Consider the following 18,658-nt stretch of genomic DNA (forward strand, 5'->3'; position numbering starts at 1 on the left):
GGTAAACGGCTGAATTGACTTTGGACTTCAGAAAACGCAGTGGACCAACAGCAACAGAAGATGACATGGCACCCCAAACTACTTCTGACAGTGGAAACTGAAAACACTGGACTTCAAGCATCTTGTTTTCTGTATGACTCTGATCCTCCTCCAGAATCTGGGACCTTGATTTCCAAAGGAAATTCAAAATTTGCTTTCATCTGAAAAGATAATTTTGGACCACTGAGCAAGAGTCCAGTTCTTTTTCCTCCTTAGCCCAGGTAAGGGGCTTCTGACGTCTCTGGTTCAGAAGTTGCTTGTGCATGCTGGCTTTTGATGAACTGACTCCAGCCTCAGTCCACTCCTTGTGAAGCTCCCCAGTTTTGGAGTAAAAACAATATGGATCCTTGCCAGACAGTTTTGAACATTTAAAAAACTAGACAACAGACCATCAACTTTTACACTCTGCTTTCTACCACACAAGTCATTTTCAAACCATTTTGATGCTGTTGGGAAAACCAGAAATAAGCCAACTTCAATAAATCTAGACAAAGAGTAACAGTGTTTCTCAGAGTCAATGGCATTTATGATACAGTGTACAACCTTTTTAGCTGCAGTGACTGTTCTGTTCCTTTTTTGAAGCCAGACTGCAACTCATTTCAAATGCCATATTGTGACAAAAATTCCTTTATTGGTTATAATCAGCCCTTCCAGCACTTTAGCCAAAGCTGAGAGTTCAGAAATTGGTCTGTAGTAATCTGAACTAGATTGATCTGAAACTTTTAAAACTGGAGTGACAAAAGTAGCTTTCCAGATCTCTAGTATTACAATAATTTCACATTATACATGTATGTCAGTGGCTCAGCAATAATTTTGGATGCAGTTTTTTATCTTGTCTCTTTATTACCTCCGCCAAGGAGGTTATGTGATCGGGTGGGTTTGTTTGTTCATTTGTTAGTTTGTTAGCAACATAACTCAAAAAGTCATGGTCAGATTTTGATGAAATTTTCAGGAAATGTCAGAAATGGCATAAGGAAGAACTGACTACATTTTGGGACTGATCAGATCACCATCAGGACCCAGGAAATTTTTAAAGGATTCTATACTATTGGGAGATAGGGCTGCGCTGTTACCACTTGACACCAGGAGATGGCAGACATGAGTAACTTATCCAAAGTTTTGGAGTTTATAGAGTTTGAAAGATGCATGCCCGGTCAAGGAGACGAGATGGAGCGTAACAGAGAGAAAGACAGCCAATTGTAGCAAGAATACTCACAATGCTGGGAGGAATAGAGGAATATTCACCGTCTGCCATGACTTTCACTGTAGCGAAGCGAGTGCTTTGCCTCACAGTGTCTCCACCCCACCAGGGAAGGAGTAATCAGCGAATTTGATTTTGGGAGTGATCTGGATCACCGTCTGGATCCAGGAATGTTTTTAAAGGATTCTTCACTATTGGGAGATAGGCCTAATGGTGGAGGTCTGCGCTCTCTGAGTGCTTTTCTAGTTTTGCTTTATTGACTCGTCATTAGTTACTAATCCATCAAGATGAATTTGAACAACCTCCAGAGTTAATTTCAGGACATTTTATTCATAGGCAGACATAAACAGCCAAGCAAGAAGAATTAAATGTTGTAGGGCAGATTCTTCTTTAATTATAGGGCAGCATGCCCAGAGATACAGCTGGTAGAGGATGCAGTTTTTTGTCATATGGGGACCTGACTCTGTGGGAGGGAGTTGCAACATATGGCAGCACAGATATGGCAGCATATCTTTCTCCATAGGATAGATAATGGCCAGTTTTGTAGGAAAATGTTGCTCAGATCTAAAAATAGCTCAGATTCAGGACATGTGTCGATAACACTGACCTATGTCAGTGGCTCGGGCCGGCATGGGTCTCCTCCACTGAGTGACGAACTTGTAGGCGTCAAGGCGGATCTCAATGATGTTGTTGAGCAGAGCGAGGAGAGGAGCCAGCGGGAACGCTGCTACAAAGATGGTAGTGAAGCCAAACTGGAGAACTGCAGAGGAAAGAAACGTTTGGATGAACTTCACAGGATGTCTGTCTCAAATTCTTCAAAACAGCTTTATATACTGGGCTACAGCCATTATTCTATTAATACTGCGTCCAATTTCGACTAATAAAAGCCTGAAAAAGAACACAGTGCTTTACCCATTTCAAGGTATTCATCTACAAGTCCATGTGCGTTCATCGGCTGCAGATTCCAGTCTTTGTCCCACTGTGGAAGCTGAGCTTTATTCTCTACGTTCTGTCCTCCGCCACCTCCTTTTTTCATCTTCCTACGAGACCACCAGTTCTGCAGCAAACTGAAAACATAGCAAGAAGCTAGCTGTCATCTCAAAGCAATTATTTCTGACAATGTGTTCAGCACTGCAGGAACTCTTTTACTAAGCCCCACAGAGGAGGATTTGATGTGTTTATTTGCAGAAGAAAATCCTATTCATATGCTAATGAGCCAGAGGACAGAAAAAAGGAGAAAGAAATCACAGAAATTACGTAACATTTTGTAAAATGCCAATCATTTAAATTCACAACACTGGGAATTAAATGTGGCATTTCTAATGGCTTGGAAAGAAAGGAACACTTGATTATAATTGCACATTACTTACGGAAAACCGAGCTCCATGAAGTTGTTCCAGATTTGTTTGAAGAACATGATGACACCCATTTGAAGGCACAGATCAATCAAACAGCCACTCGGGTGGCACTGTGAGAGACAACATATAATTCAAAAACATATTTCATGCCTAATAATTAAAACCTGCAAACACTTTCCCCACTCTTTTTTTGCATCATTAAAATGTATAATCTGACTAATTATAGGGAGATTTATGGTTCACATAGCCTTACAGGTGGATCATTAGAGATGATTACTTGAAAATGCTTCATATTTCCTAAAAGGCAATAATCGCCCCACTTATGATGCCAGCTGATTGCACTCACCTCCTCCAGCCTCCATCGATTAAAGAGTTTATTGTATTTTCCAGGCCTGCCAGCAAACCTGAGCAGATTGAGATTGACAACATTAGCTGTGAAATTCAATCAGAGGAAAACTAATAAAGTCCTAGCGGGCAAAAAAATACACTTAAATGTGCTAATCACGTCTAACAAACCACAGCGAGGGTTCATTTCTAGTCATGGCACTGTTCTACAAACATGATTGAAGAGTGGGACAAAAGAAAAGGACTCTTGGCAGCCATGATGTCGGAGTTTTAAACCAAACATGTCTGCGTAATCTTTCGTTAAGCTCACTGTAAACAGGAACTGTAGAGTTCATGGCAGTCAGCCTACCTTCCCAGGAAGAAAGCAATGTAGAATGTAGAGCTGTTCAGATTTACAAACTGGAAGAGGAACATCTTCAGAGCAAAGCTGTTCTCCCACTCAGATTCTGTCCGTGGGTGCTCTGAGGGGGAGAAAAAGGGTTTACTGGATCTGTCCACAAGGGAGAATTTTAATGTTTGTCAATCATGTAAGAAGAAAGAGATAATGATGGTGGCAGACATTAAGACAATGCTTACCTAAATTTGTCAGCAGATATGCCACCTTTTCATACACCTGAAATACAAAAATATACAGAAGATGTGTTTGAGAGTGTATGGTTATCATATGTTTTAATACCATATGTTTTTAATGGACATAATCTGTTGGTTTTTATGATTTATAGTATTAAAAGAACCAATAAAACTACATCTGTTTCATAAAAGATTCCCTGGAGAAGGAATGAGTTCAGTTCTCTAATCCAGCATTATAACACAATGTCAGCCATTAATCCATATCCAGCCTTTTTGAAGACGTTTTCCATCCAATTTCAAAGACGTCACTGTTGGAAAAACTAACCGGCTCATATTAGAGACTGCACCACCTTAAACTCATTCATGAAACAAACTACATTTTTTGTTGGACCAGTTAAGCATAACAACATCTTAATTATTCTCTTACACGATTGTCTTTTTCACTTCATGCTTTTGAGGTTTCTCTTGTCAGCACTTTGTTCATGATATCTTGTTTTAACACTTTTTTTCTGATTAATTGTACTGTAACAATTTGTACCATTTTGATGTCCAGTTGAGTATTTCATTTCTCACTCAGGAAGGATGCTCAACAAGCCCATATGGGTTTCTTTGTCCTCTCTTTCATATTTCTTTAATTATTATCTGACTTCAAATGATCATGCTCTGCATGTATTGTACTTCTTGTTTTATTCTGTCAAGTTTTCCTTTTTCCTTCTCTTTGTTCATTTGTACAATTAAAAAATAAATAATTAATAGGATGAATCCATCAAAAATTGCAAGCAAAATCCTGCACATTGTCTAAGTTCCAAAAATTACCAAAACTTGCCCAAAAAAATCAGTACAGTTAAGATGGACCGAGGAATTTGCCTGAAATGTTTGTGACTGAAAACAAGAAATTACTCACAATGGATGCTTGGGACTTCTACTTTTGCTTCCATCATATCAGACAGGTGTCTGTGCTGAGATTATGCCATCAGTGATAAATTATTTGGCTAATACTAGCATCATATTCATGCACAGATGCCTGATATTATCAGCATAACATTGGTGCTGGCATATAATAGCCTGAGAATTTGATTATTGTTACATTTGTGCCCATATTTACAGCCCATATATCGCTATTGTTGGGCCAAAACCTTCTATCTCCATTTCTCATTATTTTATTTGTTTTTAATAAATCAGTGCTATTGGTCACCCTTTACATCTGGGTTGTTACAAATTTAAACAAATTAAAAGGGTCAAAAAGGGGCACAGATGGCCAAGCAGTTAGATCATGCCCATGTAAGTGGGCAACCCGGGTTCAGGTCTGACCTGTGGCTCCTTTCCCTGATGTCTCTCCCCCACTCTCTCATCTCTGTTTCCAACTCTGCCCTCTTCTCTGAATAAAATGATAAAAAGCCCTAAAATATATCTTTAAAAAGGTAACAAAAATATGCTGACAATGACCATTCTGTGTTCAATTATTTGAGTTCTTTTTGTCATTCCCTGAAAGGTGGTGCTTTGGAGACATGAGGTCTTTTCAAAAACCCATATCTCTGGATCTTTGCTGAGATGTTCCTGGCTTTCACATAGAGTTTTCTGCAAACTCCAAGTAGGCTTTAATGTGTTTTGCACTCAGAAGAGGCTTCCATCAAGCCACTCCTGAGTTCAGCCGAAGTGACCATCAGGTTCTTGGTCACCTCTATCTCTACGGCCTTCTCTGCTCAGTTTGGCCGGACGACCAGTTCTTGGAAAAGTCCTGGTTGTGCCAAACTTCTTCCAATTTGGGATTCTAGAGGCCTCTGTGCTCTTGGGAACCTTCAGTGCAGCAGAATGTTTTTGCAGCCTTCCCCAGTCTTTCCCAAATCATGCCCAATCCATCTAGTTTACTACAGGTAGACTTCAATCAAGGTGTAGAAACATCTCAGCAAAGATCCAGAGGAATGGGAGGCACCTGAGTGTTTCTGGAAAAAGTCTGAATATGTACGTCAATATGATATTTCAGTGTTTTGTTTTTAATAAATGTACAAAAAAAAATTCTGTTTTCACTTTGTCATGATGGGAAACTAAGAGTAGATTAATGAGAATATTCTTTTATTTTTCTATTGTAGCATCAGGTTGCAACATAGCAAATATTTTTAAAAAATGAAGGGGTCTGAATACTTTCTGAATGCACTGTATATCTATCCACTAAAATAACTTTCAAAAGCATATGTGGCACCAGCGAAAATCCAATATCTTTATCAGTTTTAGCTCAGTCTGTAAAGCATGTGCCATTAACAGGCTGCAATTCTTGATGCACTGTTCACAGGTTCACATTTGGTACATTTCTTTCCTCCCTCTCTCTTCCCATATTTTCTGTCTCTCTTCAGCTGTCCATCTAATAAAGGAAAAAAAACAACTAATATCATGCATCCCTGTATTAGAGATGAAAATTCTGGTATCTTGACAACCCAAGGTGCTGAGAAAGAGCAGAATAAAAAGAAATCTCAACAGCAAGAAACAATAGAAATTTATCTTTTTTCTCTTCTGGAGCACATTTATAAATAAATGTTTCATGACACATTCGTTAGACCGAAGAATGTAAACATGCCAAATGATGCCTGTCCATACACCCACCACGTTGAGAGACATGATGATCATAAAGTTGATGCAGACGCCAGTGCCAGAGGTGGCAAACTGCCAGTTTTTCTTTACAAAATACCAGTTGAAAGAGGCGAACTTCTCCATGGCGATGAGTCGGAAAACCACCACGGCAAACACGGCGGTCAGGACGAGGGAAATCTGGATGGAAACGACAGACAGGAGGAAGAACAGAGTGAGTGCTTACATGTTCAAAAACTGAAATAGCAGATGAGCACTTCCCCATAGTTCTAAAGGATCTCAGACAGAAGTACTCGAGGCCTATTATGAAAAAGACTTTTTCTAATTCTGTTTTTTTTTTTTTTTTTTCTTTTTTAGAATAAAAATGCAATTCAAACTATGTTTATAATTTTGGCTGAACATGTTTTACTTTGAATAGGAAATTCATTTTGTGTTTTAGTACTTTTTTATTTATTTTGAAAAAAAAAAATATATATATATATATATATGTGTGTGTGTGTGTGTGTGTGTGTGATCAAATAACCGCTTATTCTCATTTTAATACTATCCATTTCAGAAGCAGAAATCCAGATACCATGATTTAGCACAGTCATTAATTTATCTTATCCAGAAAAAAATACACTTTGAGAAATTATTCAGATTAATAAAGATATTTAATTATTAAATAATTAGTTAAAAGGAGAAATAAGGACATCAGAAAGGCCAAACCCATTGTTTTCTCTTCATATACTTTTCATCCAGCAGGGGGCAGTGTAATGCCACTCCTGGTGCATCATAAACAGTCCAAAGGTGGCAGACTAAATAACAGTAATCATTCTCTGAGCCTAAATCCCAGAAGGGGGCAGATTATTCCGAGATCAAAGGGCTTACCATGAAGAATATTCCGGACACAGACACCATGAGCCGGCTGAGTTTGTCTGAGAATGGCTGGAACGGCTCAGGTTTGCCAGAGATGGGGTTGACTCTTTCCATCCTCGAGTACTTGGCTTCAAATTGAGGCCTCAGCTCCTCCTAATGAAAAACACACGTCAGTATTAAATGGTGAATTGATAAAGCATTCATTCATCATTTTTACTCAGTGTTAGCAGTGTCAACGTGACTATAAAGCAGCATGAAGAGGAAGCATGTACTGATTAAATGATATCAGATCTAATTTGTAATAGTGCTGACATACCTCCTCTTCTTCCCAATCAATGAGGTCCCAGTCATAAGTCAGCTCTGCTCTCCTCCTCTTCCAGAACTCCAGGAATACTGTGGCTGTAGAGGAGGTAAGGTATCAATCACATTATTGATCACCTTTGATTTGTTACACAGAATGACTGGTGACCACACAATTTATAACCAAAGACCACAATCACCGTTAGATATCCTGACATGCGCGGCCCATTATGTGGAGTGATTACAGGCAATGGTTAAACACCTTTTTCTATTCTGCACTGAAGTTAAAGAGAAGTGGCAACAGCAAACAGGCTTTACTCGCACAATATTTCATCCCCAAATCGTGTCTTTCTCAGGCGAGATCCATTTTATGTTGAAAAGCTTCAAAAGTAAAGCTTTCTGTGGGCAGGATTCAGTCTGCAGGCATTGTTTTCTTTGTGTCTGATGCTTTTGTATGTCTCCAGCTGCACACATCACCAAGAATGATGTTCATAATTCTTTTATCTGTCTGAACTTTTCATGTACTCTGGTTTATAGCAGAGACATGACACCATGAAGAAGAAAGGCTTTTAAAAAAGCAGCAAAAGACTCATACTTCAGAGTCTAATGGGGTTAATGTGTGTGGAAAAGTAGAATTAGTGAGGAGACAGTGATAGATCTGTGGAAAAGAGCAGCGCACTCATGTATGATCTTTGATGGGCAGCACACTGTAAAACTATAGCCCTGATTCAGCCCTTTTGTCAGCTTTCATTAGACATACATGGAGCACACGTGTGCTCTTGTAGCAGGAGGATGAATGTCTAATGAAAACTGATCAGAGCTAAGCAGCTCCTTTAATCTATGATGAATGTTTTAAACATCAGTGTTACTGGAAGTGCTCAGAACTTGATAACCAGCTTGACAATCAGCATTTAAATTATTTCACACTTGGCCATTTTGTGGCAACAACTGATTCCTGCTCTTGAATCTTTTAGTAAGCTGAACCATAACTTTTATGTAGATTCTACAGATTAGGTATAAAAGAAGGGTCTGATTAATCTGAGTCTTGACTGTCCATTTATTCCTGTTCTGCAATCTAATAATCCAAACTGGCTGCTTCTACTTGTCATTTGCCTAATTTCATAAATCAAAACTTATGTTGGGTTTTCTGGATGAGAATTTTCCTCAAATAATAAATTCTATATTTTGTTCATTAAACATACTTTGGAAACTCATTTCCTTTTGGAGAAAAATACTGGAAAAGTCATTGGTTCCAAACATGGGGGTCGGGACCCCCTAAAGGGTTGTGAGACACTGAGAGGGGTCGCCAGATGCCTTCCAAAAAAACCCCCAAACAATTTTCTTTTTTTTTTTTTTTAAGACTTATTTTGGGCTTTTCGTGCCTTTATATGACAGAGGAGGACAGTGGATAGAGTTGGAAACAGGGACGAGAGAGTGGGGAAAGACATGTGGGAAAGGGACACAGGCTGGATATGAACCCGGGCCGCTCGTGTACATGGGGCACGCCTTGAACGACTACGCCATGTGTGCCCCCAACAATATTCTTAAATAAGCAATTAAACAATTAAAAAAATTGATAAATTAAAGAAAATTATATATATATCTATATATAGATATATATATATATATCTATATATAGATATATATATATATTAGTTAGATGTCAAATCAAAACATGGTCTTTTGTGAGATTTTTGTTGAAATCAATATAATGTTTTAAAAAATCCTTAAAAGGAGAAGTCTGAACATGACTATTCAGCTGTGTTCAACTATATTTCAACCACCTTCAGGTAAAGTGGGGGTCCCCGATCTCTGGAACCTTTATTTTGGGGGTTGCAGGCTGGAAAGCTTGAGAACCTCTGCTCTAAGCCATTGGTCCCCAACCTGGGCTCCGGGACCCCCTTGGGGGATGCAAGGGTCTGTGTGCTCTAAGGTTGTTAAAATTAGGTTCAGTTGGGCGTCAGTTAGTTCAGAGGGTAGAGCAGGCTCATATATGCATAGTCTTCCTCCCACTCTCTCTCCCCCCATGTTTCCTGTCTCTCTTCAGCTATCCTTTTTAAATAAAGGCAAAAAAGCCCAAAAAAAATCATCTTAAAAAAGAACATTTCTTCTCAGTCACAAAACTAAAGTCATGATAAAACACTCATGAGTAGTTCATCCGTAGGTCTTGTTTTTTGGGATACTTTGTTTGGATTTGAATGGTTAAAACTAGTCACATTGATGTGCATTTTTACTGCAATATATCAGTCTTTTTTCGTGTGGCACATGGGGGGCCTCAGCTCTTCTTAGATACGAGTAGGGGGGCTAAATGGAAGAAAGGTTGGGAAGCACTCCCATAAGTAGCACAATAAAATACAGAACAGAAATGAAATGGCTGTATTGAGGACTGGGATCATAGAAACCTAAAGACACTTGACTTTTTATATACAATAACAGCTAGTTTATGCATTGGTAGCTTTTGTAAACAGTAATGACCTTACTGAGGTGAGCAAATACATCCATTTTGTCTTGTCTCTTGTTTTTGTATGATTTACAGAGTTATGAGTTTGTATTGCATCATCATCTTACAGTTAATCCTGTTTTGTGTAATTTTTGCAAGCACAACAATCAAGCAAAAAATTAAATCAGACATGGATTGGAGCTTAATGATAATTTACTTTTAAAATTAATATTGCATAGTCAGATGGGTGAACGTCTAATGTCAGTCACACGTCATGTTGTCACTTCTGTGTTGTTTGATGGAAGCTAAAAGTACAGGTGTGCATGTTTTCCTGTCTGATCTACAATGAAAGTCAGTCTAATATCAACAGTCAGAGAAGTGACCACAATGCATGCAGAGGCAATGTTCAGGCTGCAGGTAACGCTGTTGCCATCACAGATACACGTCCGAGGAAGCTCAACAGCACACGCGCTTCTGTATTCGGAGTTAACCAGCCTAACTACTTCCGGTTGTCATCCTGTCCCTTTGCAAGTATGGTGTCCTTGTTAGAGACAGTGATTTAGAAACACATTTAGAACATTTTGACATGATAGAAAGATTCATCACGTTAGCATCCATACTACAATCAGCGTACTAGCATGCTACCTGATGGCATGCTGGTTAACTCCGAATATGGAAGTGCGTGTGCATATAGCCTATTATGCAAGGCTGATCTTAAGTGAGTGTACTCCCACTATTAGCAGCCTGGTGCTTATTTATTCTGCGGCCACATACACAGTTGTTTATGGCAGAGACGTGCTTCTTAAAAAATACTGCAGCCCTAATGTGGATCTCCTTAAATATAGAAGAAAAACATGAGAATATGTTTTACAGAAGGGTCTATACAAGGGCCATATAAGCTCCCCTCCATGCTAGAGAGAATTCTGTATGCTGGTGCCCCCCTCCATACAGCTGGTGCCTTTTCTAGTTTTTTTGCCCATGTCCTTTGGAAGGCTTAAATCTGTCACTGAAATCAAAAAAGTCATAGGTCTTTAATTGATAATGAGATAAATGTTACTTTAAGCCCTACTTTTCATTATTAAGTCTGCTTAAAGTAGGAAAAAATGACTCCAGTGATGAAGATGAATTAGGAACACAAAAAGAACGTGTGGCCTTAAAAAGCACAAGAACACGAATCCTCAGTTGACACAACTTTGACTGCTGTTTGAGATGTTTCAGTTGAATATAGCGCGACCCACTTTTGTTTCAAGAGAGAGAGAGAAAAGCAGCCTCTTCTGATGACTACATTCAGTCCCCTGGGCTAACCAATTTTTCATCTCTATCTCACTCACACACAGCAGACCTAGAGTGCACTCACTGAGTGGTGCAGCACTGCTGCTTCGGTCCACATTGCCTAAAGCCTCCATGCAGGACTCAGAGCAGCAGACCTCAGATAGCGAGGCTGGCTGGACCTCCCTCAGCTCCCAAGCTATCCTTGGCCTTCATTTAGCCCAAACACTGAACACAATGTGCCAAGTGTTCCCTCTGGGCTCAGGTGATTATTTACCAAGCTGGCAGATAGATGAACCTGGGCCAGATGCTGCACAGTAACGCTCACACTCTACATTACAATCATATTATAGCAGTGGGAACCATGGCTGCAAGACACCGCTATCATGGTGCAATACTGCAAGCCTGACAGCCAAATGATACGGTTTCCCTCTGGATTTATGTTTAATAATACAACTAATTACATCAGGACAGCAGCAGAAGTGTTAGCACAGACGCTCAATCAGAGAAACCTGACCATGATTTATTCACAGATGAGTGTATCACAGAGAGACGTGCTGGTGTGTTTGCACAGCAGCGTGTTTACTGTATTGAATCCTCGGTTGGAAAGCTTAATGTGTTTGGAGGAGTCGAATGGAAAGCAGAAGCAGAAGCACTGACACACTCTTGTATAAATAGATTTGAATTCCAGGAGGGTTTGTGTCTTGCTAAAGACACAGTTGAAAAGCTAAAGACATAGTTGATGTAATAACAACAAGTGTTCACAAAATCCAGAACAAGGACAAACAAAAACGGACTCTACCTACCCCAAATAGCCATGAAGATGGCGAAGAACACAGTGCCGCCGTTATCAAACAGATGGGTCACCTATAAACATAAGCAGAGGAAAGGCTGCTCTCAAACAGTGGCTTTAAGAATTAAACCAAATTATGACTTATTTATTTCAATTTCAACAGCTTCACCTTTGACTTTTCTGATATTTATCATCATGAGTTTCTCATCCTTGAGTTTAAATCCTTACATCCTCCTAAAGAAGTACTTGATATTTAAGGAAATAAATACATTTAAGTTACTGACAAAAGATAGATGAGAAGATTGATACCACTTTAATATCTTTACAATGAATGTTAAGCTAAATACTCAGGGAGTAGCTACGTTTGGGTTGAAGCTCCAGAGAGGAACTTCAGGTTATATTGCTTTTAGTTCCCCCTTGTGGGATAATTGTGCACTCTTTCTCTCGCTTATCCCTTCTGCACATGTTTAAAGTTGGTTTTCCTCTTTGATTTTATAGGCCTAACCTGCAAACAGGTTTAATCTTTAGCATGAAAATTAAAAAAAAAAAAAAAAAAAGACTATTAACAACTAATCCTCCTGTCTGAGTTCATACCTGCAGTTAGGGTGAAAGGCATTTGAAATGAATGTGTAGAATAAAAAAAAGTCTTGTTTGCTTTTGTAGTCAAAATAGAAACATCACCACTCATTTTAGCTTATATCATTACAAGCTAAAAGATCTGCCTACCAGTCACAACATTAGTAAACTGCGCTACAGAGAAAACTAATCTACATAATGCTATTTTTATATTATCCGTCAAAAGTGACATGCAAAGTCACAAGTTACTGTTTTATATTTGGACTTAGCAAAGCTAGTTCTACCTTTCTTCAGTTGAGAGCATTATGCTAATCAAGCAAACAAGCTGCTAGGTTTAGCACCATTTTTTAAAGTATTTTACTGACAGGCTTCTTGCAAGAAATGTCCAAAGATGACAACACAAACTCTCCAGCGACCTAATCTCTTCTGCTAAAATTGCACCGGCCTCTTGTTGCTGCTTGCTTACATCACGACTCCGCTGCGCCAAAAAGTACTGCCCCTTGTCGCTGATTAGTCCTGTCACTTTCTAACCGGGCCCAAACTGTTCAGACGGGAGCTTTGCAAGATTGATTCGCCAGTGAGAAACACAGAAACGGGTGTATCCATCTGCTTTGCAAGGTTAGTCTCCTCTATGATCTAGGTGTAATGACATAGGCAGTTTGGGAAAGCATGACATGAGGACAGAACAGCCTGCCATTGGTTGTTACTGCCTCTCACAATACAGTGTGAAAAAAAATACGGTGGATAGCATGCTAAGTTAGCGGCAGAAACTATTCAAAAGGGATTAAAAAAAGTGATTAAAAAGATGTTCAATTTGAGATTTACTGAAGTTCCAGGTTCCCTAGAAAAGCTTCCGTAAGGGCTTTGAAGGCATGGATAGTGACATTAGACGGCTTTATGGCAGGCTGCAAGAGAGAAAAAAGCAAGTGGCTACGATTTATGGTTCAAGTTATTTAACTTTAAATAACCAGTGTCTTTTCTTGTCATATATGAAAACACTGGTCTTGGAGGGTTAAAGAGCTAAATAATCTAAAACAAAAAATAGATGACTTTGTAGATACCATAAAGTTATAATATAAACGGTTGTGTCTCATTAATTGTTCCTGTGACCTTTTCTGTGACGTTACTGTCTCTGAAAACTGAGCCCTTACACTAAAAATACTCTGATTATGAAATTAAACTATAGAGGAAAATACTTTGAGCCTTATGTTATTGTTGTATGAGACTGTTTGAAAAGGTTGCTCTAGATCTTAAGAAAATGTCTCAAAATTTACTTGTTTTCATTTGAAAGCCAGTGTTGTCACAGTATACCACAATAATGAGATGAGTAAGTTGGGGTCTCTAGACGATAACTGTCATTTACACGTTAGTGTGGCGTTTAAACAGTGTAAAATAAAGTGTGTTGTATTGTCCTCTTAGGGCCTACAGGGGTACAGGTTTAAAAAAACAACCGAGAGCTCCATCTGCACTCCAAATGAAGTCTAAAAAACAACCTGAATTCTCCTCATGTTGTCATGAGAGTTTTGATGAACACTCAAACTGCACTGACCTTTGCATAGACACAGCTGTCGCTCAGTGTCCACGGTTCACAGGTGCCCTCACACATAGCACACATGATGGTAGTGTTGGCTTCACAAATCTCTTTACTGATGAGACAAAAGAAGATCAGGAACTAAAGAGTTGTTTAAAAATGTATTTTTTATAAACTGATGCCAATATCAATCAAGATGTAGCACAAAGTAATAAACAGGCTATGTGAACTGACCTGACTTGGCTGGAGTCCATCGTGAAGAGACCATAGAGGAAGACAAAAACGCCAACCAGAGCAGCAGGGATCAACATACCCGTGTACCAGCCTAGCCATGCAAAGTAAAGGCCGATTTTCTCACCAAAGTACCGCCTGGGGGAGAAATGGGGAGGTCAAGATTCATAGTTTAATTAAACATGTTCAAGTGCAGTTTTAGTGTTGGTGCAATTAGACCACACTGAGGTGGCTGTGGTTGTTTAATGATCTGAGTGGCTGAAGGACTGAAATTCACACAGTTTTATGTTGTGTGGTGGGAAATAATCGATAACTGTATCTGTCTCCTGAACCACAGTTATCAGATTGCCTTTGTTTAAGATGCTTTTTTCATAACAACTCATCAAAGCAGCTCGGTACTGGTTGTATGTCAGTGACTGTATATGTGGAGTATATGCAGCTCTGTATATGTTTATTTATTACTTTCTCTTTGAGTGAGAAGTCTGAGCCATGCTTTGGTCAGAACTGAATATGTATCAAGCACCAGAGGTTTTTGACCTTGCATAAATCAGGAAATGAGCTCCTCACCTCTTAACAGAGTAAGGGTTAGATGCATTTGACTCTGATGAAGACGCAGGTTTAATCTGCACCTGATTAAACTGCAATAAGTGATTTTTGTGCTCAGGTTTCTTCTTTGGTATGTTACTGGTCCTTTCTATGAGCTCCAACCTCCACCTGTGGAGGGGCTGAAGTGCAAGAGTTTCAAAGTGTTAAATTTACTGTCATTTTTTGTGTGTATTTTACTTTATTAAAGAGGTGTGACTTTACCTGAGTAACCTGCTTGGAGATTTATTCTGTTGTTGTTCCAATAATTTGGTCATTTTGGACTATAAGTCATTTTTTATGTAAGGACTGTGCCACCATCTAAAAATGTCTCTCAGTATCTCGATATGATATGAGGTGTTCAATTAAAGAATCTGTGGTAGCTTTAGCAATAGCTGTTTGCAACATGTTTCTTGTGAATCTAAAATAAATAAAACATTTTTTACTACTTAATAGCCAATGATTCTGAGGGTACTTGATTGCTTGAATTTCAATGACGGTATTAAAATGGTGTGAGAGCCAATAAAATGAGTGAGAAAGCAGTGCTCGTTTGCCTAAATTACATTTCATTATGTACAGTGATAAATTCAGACTTTGCAACGTGTTTACAGCAAAATCTCATATTGTAATAACAATAAAACTGGGATTTATTAGCCTGGCTCCATGAAAAGCCTCCAACTCTATTATTATTCACAAGGGTTGTATATATCCTCTACACGATCAAATATGAATGAGAACCTGTGGTTTCAGGGGTGGTGTATTTTCCCAGGTCTGTCGACAAGCAAGGATCATTGCCTGGATCAAGTCTTGACAGCAGTATCAATTCTCTCATCTAACTTCTAGAAAAAGTGAATCAGTGTATTCCCTAAATAGATAAATAAAAAAGTATTCCTTGACACAGTGTTTACTCTTTCACTGGTGATAAAGGACAGAAAAGTTCAAGGGCCTATAACCTCAACTGTCAAGAGTGACTCGATCAGTTCAGAGATATCAAACCTACTATCTGGCTGCTGTGGAGTAATAAAAATGTCTTTTAGAGAGAGCAAACTGAGATCAGGAACCTGGATATGTTTCTAGTCTTGTGCTCAAGGGATGAAAAAAACAAACAAAACAGAACAAGGCTCCTAAGCAGGGCACGCCATGTAAATGTGTCAAAACCAGGCCACGGTGCTGTGCTACCTGCTTCAAAGCTGGTTACCTGATGAGGTCCAGAGGCTGGTATTTGTACCAGATCCCCCAACGGGCCCAGCGCTCGTACAAAAGATGTCTGTGGTTCTGGGCACCATGTGTTTTAATTGGATGTCTGCTCTTGTAACCCCCCTGACAAGACAAAGAGAAGAGAAACTATAGTTAGCTATATATAGTTATACATAGTTTTCTGCAGCAGCAAATGAAAATCTGCATTGAGTTGCTCTGTGACTAAACTTAAATGAAACCTATTTTATACCTAGTTTCTAATTTAGGACAAAGTTTGCACATTATTCATATTTAGGGATGATCCCAGATGAAACAAATCCAACGTAGATTTATGTAACAGCTTAAATCTTACAACTAGTCCAGGGGTAAAAGGGAGAGCTGTTTGGGACCCAGATTCAATGGGGCCCACTGATAGTAAGAAAAATGGAAACAAGTATTGTTTATAAACCAAATATTCACCATTACTTATTAAAACAACAAAAACACAATTAATTACTGGTTTCTTATTAAAAATGTAGTTCATTTCACAATGTATACCCAGTTTTCCTGAATGGTTTGAGTTGGGTTTTTTCTTCTACATAATCAAATTGTGCAGATGCCAGTTCAACTTTACTGTTGACCTGAGTACGGCCATTCCAGGGTTTGCATACAAGTTAGGATTGCAAAACAACAAAAGTAGGGCCTCGTCTTTGTTTTTCAGGGGCCTAGCCATTTCTGTGGGTGGCCCATCAAGCAAAGTAAAGCTCTCTGTAAAATACAATTTCATCTAGTGTGTTTCTACCAAACAGAACAGTTCAGTTTGGTTTGATATGGTATTAGTATGGTATGGTAATTTTTTGGCACCTTTCTGTTCGGGTACCAAGCGTTACTAATCTGACCCTAAAAGGCTGAACTACACAAACTGCTGGCTTATGCTCCCGCCTACCAAGTTATGGTATGGTTTGCTGTGATATAGGGATGAGGCAATTGTACAGTGTGCCAATTAAATGCAGTGTAAAATGTCACAGTTGATTCATCCTAAAGGCTTACTGTAATAAAGAGGCGTAACACTATTTTCAGCTAAACCCATATAGAACTAAAACAATGTGACAACAGCTGTGGTGCTTTAGCAGCCCAGAAGCCTGTTAGCAGCATAGCTTTTTTGGCTATGGGGCATTTGCTGTGCCCTTATTACTATTAGTGATAATATTTAACGTAAAATGAATGAACAAGCCGTTCTCAGAATTTCCCCTCATGACTCATGTGGGGAGTAAGCACCGCTTCCCCAGGTTTGGTTGGCCCTCCCCACTTGGTAGAAAGTTCCACCCTCCTTTTCTGATCTTCCTCTCAGCTGCCAGCTGAGATGCTGAATATAGCTCAGTGGGTTACCCTGTTGACTTGAGTCTGGGAGATTGATGGTTCAGATCTTAGTCAGGTCCATAAACTTTGGATAAAATTGTCTGTAATACTGTAACATCAGGAGTTCCGCATCCATTTCCTGAGAGGGGATGTGGTCAAAGGCGGAGTCAGACAGCTCATTAACATTTAAAGCCACAGACACAGAAATGGCTCGTTCTGAGAAGAGCTGAAACAGAGACAAGCAATCCTATACTAGAGTGTTTTTTCAGCAACAAACTTCGCAGGCATGTTTTGGGGACCTCTGAGAACAATATAAATTTGTCTTAAAGGGTGAAATATGTCCCCTTTAAAGAGATACTTCAACATTTGGCAAATTCACCTATTGCCATAATTCCTATAGTCTTAGTTACAGGTTCGTTTTCTTTATTTGTTGGTGCAAGCTGTTTCTAGATCTGGGGGGACCGATATACCAGCTGCACAGCTAACGCTATGTAAACAGACGGCATTTTTGTTTTCCCTCATCAAACTCATCAAATACACAATCCAACAACTCCAAAACACTCTCGTGGACAAGTTGTGGCCTGCACATTCACCATGCTATAAAATAATCATGGAACATTACGAGACAGAGATGTTTTAAAGTTAAATGCAAAGCCAGAACTACACTCCAGACATGGTTGCTGCACTGTGTCACTCTGCCCAGTGGTTCACTCAAGAAATAGTTCAGAGTATTTGCCAAAATGTTGAAGTATCCCTTTAAAATGGCAGCAATAAAGAACATTTAAATTTTGATTAAATGTTCTTGTGACTTTGTACATTACAGTAGAATTAAGAAACCACTGCAAAATAATTGTGATAATCATTAAACCAAGATTATTTCTTTGACTATAATTCTGGCATAAAGACCAATAATTGTTGCATCCCTACTGTGGAAGCCTGATCAGGGTTTACTGTACCAAACCTTGACCAAACTACTAAACCAAACCAGGCAGCTTGATGAAAACACACCAATTGTGAAACATCATAAAAGGTAGAATAAGTCAAGGAGGAGAGGGATTTAAAAATTGTTTTATGTCAACAAAACACTCCTGGAAAGTCTTTCTTAGATAATCAAGCACAAGCGGCAGACCTGTAAAAGTTTCTGCATTTACTAAAGATGCTTTTCCCTTATTGGTAAAGTTTAGTTTTCATTTCTACAGTATTTTGTTAGTCTGGACGTCAGGCTCTACTTGTTACAAACTCACTGGAATAAGTGAAGGGTTTAGGGTCGCATACATAGATGCAACTTCTCACCTCATGAGGAGGAAATGCAGCCTCATACGTGTTGTTACCCAACAGCCTGTTGATACCTGCAGGAAATAAACCATGTCATGTGAAATGATGCTTAAATATATCAGCTGGATAGTATCAGTTATAATAAAACAATGGTATCCATTCAGTGATTAAT

The 18,658-nt window shown here is 39.0% G+C and overlaps 1 protein-coding gene across 2 annotated transcripts in view; it reads right to left on the bottom strand.

Annotated features, from left to right (window-relative positions):
* ano3 (anoctamin 3) overlaps positions 1-18,658 on the bottom strand; it is a 67,900-nt gene that overhangs the window by 7,937 nt on the left and 41,305 nt on the right. For both annotated transcript variants that reach the window (XM_041796705.1, XM_041796704.1), the window contains exons 9-22: positions 18,505-18,560; positions 15,875-15,996; positions 14,098-14,232; positions 13,882-13,978; positions 11,770-11,830; positions 7,271-7,353; positions 6,967-7,107; positions 6,112-6,276; positions 3,520-3,556; positions 3,293-3,404; positions 2,945-3,002; positions 2,611-2,708; positions 2,153-2,307; positions 1,848-2,000 (exon numbers count right to left, since the gene is read on the bottom strand). In XM_041796705.1, coding sequence (XP_041652639.1) covers positions 1,848-2,000; positions 2,153-2,307; positions 2,611-2,708; positions 2,945-3,002; positions 3,293-3,404; positions 3,520-3,556; positions 6,112-6,276; positions 6,967-7,107; positions 7,271-7,353; positions 11,770-11,830; positions 13,882-13,978; positions 14,098-14,232; positions 15,875-15,996; positions 18,505-18,560 — 1,473 coding nt within the window. The remainder of the gene's footprint in view (positions 1-1,847; positions 2,001-2,152; positions 2,308-2,610; positions 2,709-2,944; positions 3,003-3,292; positions 3,405-3,519; positions 3,557-6,111; positions 6,277-6,966; positions 7,108-7,270; positions 7,354-11,769; positions 11,831-13,881; positions 13,979-14,097; positions 14,233-15,874; positions 15,997-18,504; positions 18,561-18,658) is intronic.

The sequence above is a fragment of the Cheilinus undulatus genome, linkage group 9 (genome assembly GCF_018320785.1).
Source record: "Cheilinus undulatus linkage group 9, ASM1832078v1, whole genome shotgun sequence".
NCBI lineage: Eukaryota > Metazoa > Chordata > Actinopteri > Labriformes > Labridae > Cheilinus > Cheilinus undulatus.